This window comes from Micropterus dolomieu, linkage group LG23 (genome assembly GCF_021292245.1).
Source record: "Micropterus dolomieu isolate WLL.071019.BEF.003 ecotype Adirondacks linkage group LG23, ASM2129224v1, whole genome shotgun sequence".
NCBI lineage: Eukaryota > Metazoa > Chordata > Actinopteri > Centrarchiformes > Centrarchidae > Micropterus > Micropterus dolomieu.
In genome coordinates this window covers 29,386,731-29,393,362 of record NC_060172.1, presented here as the reverse complement: position 1 = coordinate 29,393,362, position 6,632 = coordinate 29,386,731, and the positions used below count along the sequence as shown (strand labels likewise).

Below are 6,632 nucleotides of genomic sequence, written 5' to 3'. Positions count from 1 at the left end.
GGAAATATGTGGCTCTTTAACCGCTGAATGCTCGACAGCTAGTTTCTAACTGTGTTTGTCTGCTGTGTGGTGTACAGAGGGTTTTTAGAGCTTTATCACTGAAAACAGTTGCCTGCTGCACAAAAATGACAGATTGAGAGCGGTGAGAGTGAACTAGAACATGTAAAGTTGCAGCCAGTAGAACCAAAACAATGAGCTAACAGATGCTATAAAGCTCCACAGACTTAAGGGGGACTGCAGTTTCAGATTACATTTCCCCGTGGGTTTATCACTACAGTGCAAATGACACATTTCACATACAAGAACTATGAAATCAGATATGAAATGGTTGTAGTTATACACATCCTGTTTACATAAGTATTAAATCCCTAGATAATTATCTCAAAATTATCTTCTGGATTTTGGCCATATGCTTCATACTTTTTGAAAAAATCGTCCCTCTGACATTTCAGGTTGGCAGAAGACCATTCTCATTTAGATAAAAGCAAGGAGCACTTACGTAAACCGGAGTTCTCCTGGGGCGGTGTGGTGCGATCCTCAAAACCTCTTGCCCCCACCATTGCTAGTTCTAGCAGCAAAATGAAAAGAAAGCAGGTCACTTTGTCCTCTTTTCTTTCCAGATTTATACATGAAGAGATGATTTACCACTACCTCAGCCAACTCAAAGTTATATAAAGGCTTTACCTCTGCAGGTGACACCCACATCCTCATAGTGATAACAATTGTGGATGCCCCAGCCCAGACTACGGCACTGGCTGAGGTCTGTTTCACTTCCTCTGCAGTCCACATTATCCAGCAGGATCAGCCCCATGCCTTGTCCAAACTGAGAGCTGCTGCCCACTGCCACAGCCACTCCGCAGCCCAGCTGCCGACACACCACGTTGGCATCCACCATGTCCCAGTCGTCGTCACACACTGTGCCCCATGATTCATTGTAGCGCACCTCCACTCTACCCTCACACCTGTTACGTCCATTCACCAGTTGTACTTTGGAAAGATAAGCAGGCATCAGGTTTGCTGTCAGTGTTTAATCATATCATCCATTATGTCATGATTGAGATGAGGATGTTCAGGTTGTTTGGTTATGATTGTGTCACCTCACTGAAAAATCTGAGGCCCATAAAAGCTCTACTGTCTGAGGGACATTTTAACAACATGTTTCTATTTGGAAAAAAAAGAGAAGATAAGAAGACAGACCAGCATAGCTGTATTGTAATGACAGTTAATAGCAAGAAAAAATCCGTCTGAACACAATAAGCCACATGACTCCTTGGAAGCGAATGAGTTGGATGCAGGAGTGTGGGAGGTTACATACCAAATAAGTGGGGATTAGGGAAACTGAGAGCTGGGAAAGTGACATTGTTTAAAAAGCCCCAGGCTCTGATCTACCTTCTGTACTCTCTTTCCCTGACACACAGCCAGACACTGACAGTGGTGTCTGGGCAGGTGTGGGAGTGAAGGTAGAGGTAGCTGTATAGCTCATGCTTACCTTGGTACTGCGTCTTTACCAGGCTTTGCACGCCATTGGCTAAAACGGGAGAGAGGAGGGGATATGGGAACGAGAGAGAGAGCATGGTCAAATTATTTGTTGAAAGGAGGCTCTTTGCCTTCCATAGTTACTGTACTCTATATCTAATATATCTATTTTCCTGTAACACTAGACACAGACTGAAACCACAACAGGAGCCTGTTCAGACCATGTACTGCACCAGCCACAACAAAATATGTTAGTTAGCCTGTTCCTTCTATTTGGTTTTCAGCCATGCTAGCAGTATGGAAAGGAAAGGAAAGTCAACAATTATTGGATGAATTGTCAGAAAGGTTTGGACATGCATGGTCCTCAGAGGATGAACCCTACTAAATTTAGTGATTGCCTGACCACTCACCCAGTCCCACCATGAGGTTGACATAGAGTGTCTCGACAAGTATTCGACAGATTGCCATGAATTTTGGTGTTGCAAGGTGAATTTGGTTATCCCCACCACTTACTCTATCGGCACCATCGCTTTAAATTTCAATTTGCCCAAAACTTTGGTTTATGACCAAATACCTGAAAAGCTAATGACATTCACACCAGCCTCAGATATACTTTGTTCTGTGTGCTAATAATAATGTTAGCATGTTAACACACTGAACTATGATAGTGACCAGGTTAAATAATGTACCTGCTAAACATCATCATGTTAGCTTTATTATTGTGAACATTGTAGCACGTTGGCATTAGCATTTAACTCAATGCACTGCTGTGCCTAAGTACAGCCTCACAGAGCCGCCAGTGTGGCTGTCGACTCTTGGTGTTTGATAGTAGAAGTGAAGTATAATAAACTCAAAATCTGTGACTGAGGGGTTACAAAATCTTCATCAATTTGTTCTCTCGATCATAGCACTTTTATTTAATGCTTGTCAACAAGGAAAAGTGGTGGGGACATAGGGGCTGATATTAGGGTGTGAAGAGATACCTAGCTGGCAAGACATCAACATCTGCGATATTAGGTTCACGAGAATGAGACAAAAATATCCTTAAACAGTGTTTTAAAGATATCCTCATATGAATATAATTCTGTGTTGCTTTCAGATTTATTTCTCCTGTAGATCATAGTTTCTCATGTAATATTGAACAAATATACCTTTCTGAAGGCATTTTCATTTGTTATTTAAATGCAAGATATATTTCAGAAAGTTTTTCAACAAGTGATGCTTTAAAAAAGTGGTGGGAACAAAATCAGCCATTTCAAAATGTGTAAATGACACCTATGCTCGTCAATAGATATTCTTTATGCAAAACAAAGAGGCTCCATGTAGATCTGAGCTGTCATCTGTGAGTGATATGCAAGTGTTTTGATGCAACACATATTGTCACAGTGAAAAACGTTTCCAGCCGATTATAGGCTAGATGACATAACGCCTGAAGACTAATATCTTCCAGAGGGATTTTTCTAACAAACACACCAAATTAGTTTCTGGTTTATAGTCCGGGGAGACAAAGTTCTTATTCTAAGGAGGAGAAGAAAGGTTAAATGGGATTAACTTAAATATTACTTACTGGATACAGCCCGTCTGTTTATTTTTATGTCTCCTGAAATTTTGATACAAAAATAATGTTAGTAAGGCAAACACTTGGATATCTGTTGGCTCTATCACAAGACAAAACCAACAAGCTGCACATAAGCACATTTGAATCAATTGCTCTGTACTAGGGACTATCTGTTGATCCATAATGTGCAGTCAGTGAGTGGAATTGATCCTGGCTTCCTTCAAAACTGCAGGGCTTTTAGCCAGTTATCACTGGTAAACACAGGGCACAGGACAGTGTACACAAAAGCTGTCATCTACAGGGAGTTCATATGCAGGTACACTGTGTTCTTAAAGCCCCAATGCTTAAGCATTTCATACAACCAACCTCTGGTTCTTAGCTAGAGTAGGAAAAATTACCCCTTACTGAAATTATACACTTTAAGAAGCTGTTCTAGTGGACACTTGCCATTGAGAACTTGAAACAAGTGCACTAGACTTTAATGTCTATTATTATTCCATTTAATATATTTCCCTTTAACCAAAGAATGCACAACAAATATCACTGAGGAAGTGTCCTTTAGCTATTTAAAAAACTTACTTACATGTTATTACTTCATAAGTGCAAATGAAAACCAAAATGCAGTTATTATTTTATCTACTACCCCTTTACTAATTTACTGTCTGTCAATATTTCTCAAAAATGACCCAAATATAGAAAAATACATTTAAAAAAACACTTGTTGTCCTGATCTCATGCAGAAGGTGAACTTCCTAATAGCCCTCTGTAGTTTTTGGTCAAATCCTACATGGCATCCCCGGCCCCCACCCACATACTCACCAAATCGCAGCAGCACACTGACGGCAACCAAGACTAGGGAACCCAGCAGGGACACCAGGAGCCAGACGGCCGGGTTCCAGCACCTACACTCGCTCTCCGCCACGCGCTGGCCTCGCATGGCTGCCTGACTGACCATCCGCCTGCAACACACACATTCACACACACTGTCAGTCTCTCTCATCCAGCTGCCCGAAGTCCTGAGCTACATGTGAGCGCACCTCTAAATGTAGCAGATTAGAGCGTTGTAGACACTTTTCTGCTACTACAAACGCAATCACTATTTTCTGTCCTGGTTCAGAGTAGCCTAATTATAGTATTGGATTGTTTTCTCTGATGGCGCCTGCAGCTGTTGGTATTGTGCTGTAGTAGGTATTGATGGTAGTCCGAAGTCAGGCTTGGGAAATGTGCCACTCAAAAAGAACTTGTTTTTTGGAGATCATGTAATGCACATGACTCCCTGTGGACATAAGAGGCCTGTAAGGAGGTTTGTATGTCATAAAAACACTTCTCAGAGCAAACCTGGAACATATTATAAAGTCACCCCAGTTCCCCAGACATAGACATGTGCCACCGAAAAATTCTGCTGTTGCCAAGAAAACACCGGGAACTCAGAATCAAGTTACTTACTGTGCTGTTTTGTAAGCACAAAATGGCCGTGCACCGACCTGGCAGCTGGTAGCAGAGGCCGGAACAAGAGAACCAGGGTGAGGTCTGTTGCACTGATGGTTACACTGAGGAAGTCTAATTTCCAAGCTTCGCAGCACCATCAACAGCTGGGGGAGGCTTGTGTTACAGAAAGAGGTGGGCACCTGTGGCATGGTTTTTGATAATCAAGGGGATTTTCCTACAGACAGAGAATATTGGGATTCGCTGACAATCACTCAATCATTGGAGTTAGATAGTACTGTGGTCAGACATTAAATACCCTGTATTCTTCTCATGTGAAAACTAGGATGAATGACATTTAGCTAAAACCGAAAGGGAATTAGGTTACTGAAATGCCGAAAGAAAAAGCAATACAGTATATCATAAGATCACCATGGGGAAGTTGGAATTCCAAATGTCACATATTCTTTAAGTATCCCAGAAATTAATTGACTTAGTGTTTATTAGAAGCATGGTGTCATTAGGAGACCACAGCATGTGGCTTGGGTTGTTTGTCTCTTCACTGATGCAGAATTCCCCCTGACCTTACACAGGAATGTGTATTAGGGGATGATGAGGGGAGAATTTGATATTGGCCCCTCGAGATAGTGGACATTCCGAGCCCAGGGGGCACAAAAAGACATTTCTGCTTTCTGTGGTCCCCATCGTCAGGCATAAACACTGCTTCCTGCAATCTGTCACTAGAACCCTCCAAAACGCTTAGGCACCTGATGACACTGCAGGGGCGCCTCTCATCTCGTTGGAGAACAGGAGGCAGGAAGGAGAAGGGGGGATGTTAAAATCTTGAGCCACTGTACAGTATACATACAGTTATCTTCAGCTTGTGGAGGTATATTTAACACACAAGCTTTTGTGGGGTCATTAGTGACAAGAAAACAACTCTGGACAGTGCAGTCTTCATCCAGGTCCAGTCCTTTTTTGCTGGACTGTTGCGTTGTCTCAAAAGGTGCAGTGCAGAAGGCCAGAGACCCACAGAGAGATCATTGTGCATCCAATTGGGAGGTGGGGATTTTAACACCAACACAGCGCTCCAGAACCACGTCTGTCTCATTTGCAGACTGTACCAACAAACCCCTCGAAACTCTGGGACAAATGGCTCAGTTGTGAGGGATGAAAAATAATCTAGTCCCCAATGTTATGTTTTTCAATACTCCATTCATGGTAGGATGTAGCGCAGATCCGCTGGGGAATAATGTTGCCTTTTGTGTCGGCTCTGCTTCCCCTCCCTTCTCACTTCCCTGTGCTGAGAAATAGCTGAAAGATCTCGGCCCCACAAAAATACCCCTTAATGTCTGAGATAAACCAAAGAATAATGCTGTCAGTCTCTTTAACTGGGAGATTTTCATGCCAGCTAAACAGAGAATCAGTGCATTTGTCAGCATAGTTTTTTTTTTTTCTGCAAAGGCTATTGAGTTTTTTGTGGAATGTCACAAAAAAATGACAAAAGACAGACATCTTGTTGAAAACAAGGAAATGGCTTTCCCCAATATTAGAATTTAGAATTTAATAGTAATAAATCGCAGAATCTGAACGTGTTTGACATTGTATGATCATTGTATAATAAGGATCTGCCTTACAACAACAGTGTACAGTCTGAACATCTTCGTTAACCTCTATCCCTTCGCATTATAATGAATGAGTAGTCATAGCAAAAACAAATTAAATGACGGAGAAAAACTAGATTTAAAGACATAACCATCCATTGACACTTCAAGTATCATAATAATCAAATGAAGCAAATAAATAAATCAAAAGCAACATGGTAGTACATAAAAAATACATACCTGTTAAGTATTTATCTTCACCCACAATAAAAAACTAAATAAAAATAAAATAGGTTTTCTCCCCCAGAAACAAAGCACAAAAAATGTCCTCAGTGCAAATAGCAGGCAGTTTAATTCCACAAGTCACAAAGAAAACACAGAAACTTGTAGAAATGTAAGTAGGACACTCAGAGTATCCAGCGCTACTTGTTTAAGGTGTTTCATCTCCTTAACCCTGCCTGACTATAAGTACCTGGCTTCAGCGGCAGAGATTACGTAAAACAATAAATACCATAGCATTGTATGTTAATATTCCAACACCCTATACTGGTCTATGCTTAAGACAAGCA

General features: G+C 41.4%; 1 protein-coding gene across 1 annotated transcript in view; it reads right to left on the bottom strand.

The window, feature by feature from the left end:
* LOC123963783 (scavenger receptor cysteine-rich domain-containing group B protein) overlaps positions 1-3,989 on the bottom strand; it is an 11,807-nt gene extending 7,818 nt beyond the window's left edge. Inside the window, exons 1-5 of the mRNA XM_046040827.1 lie at positions 3,854-3,989; positions 3,044-3,076; positions 1,490-1,528; positions 685-987; positions 500-568 (exon numbers count right to left, since the gene is read on the bottom strand). Of these exons, the coding sequence (XP_045896783.1) occupies positions 500-568; positions 685-987; positions 1,490-1,528; positions 3,044-3,076; positions 3,854-3,989 (580 nt within the window). The remainder of the gene's footprint in view (positions 1-499; positions 569-684; positions 988-1,489; positions 1,529-3,043; positions 3,077-3,853) is intronic.
* Between the last annotated feature and the right edge of the window lie 2,643 nt (positions 3,990-6,632).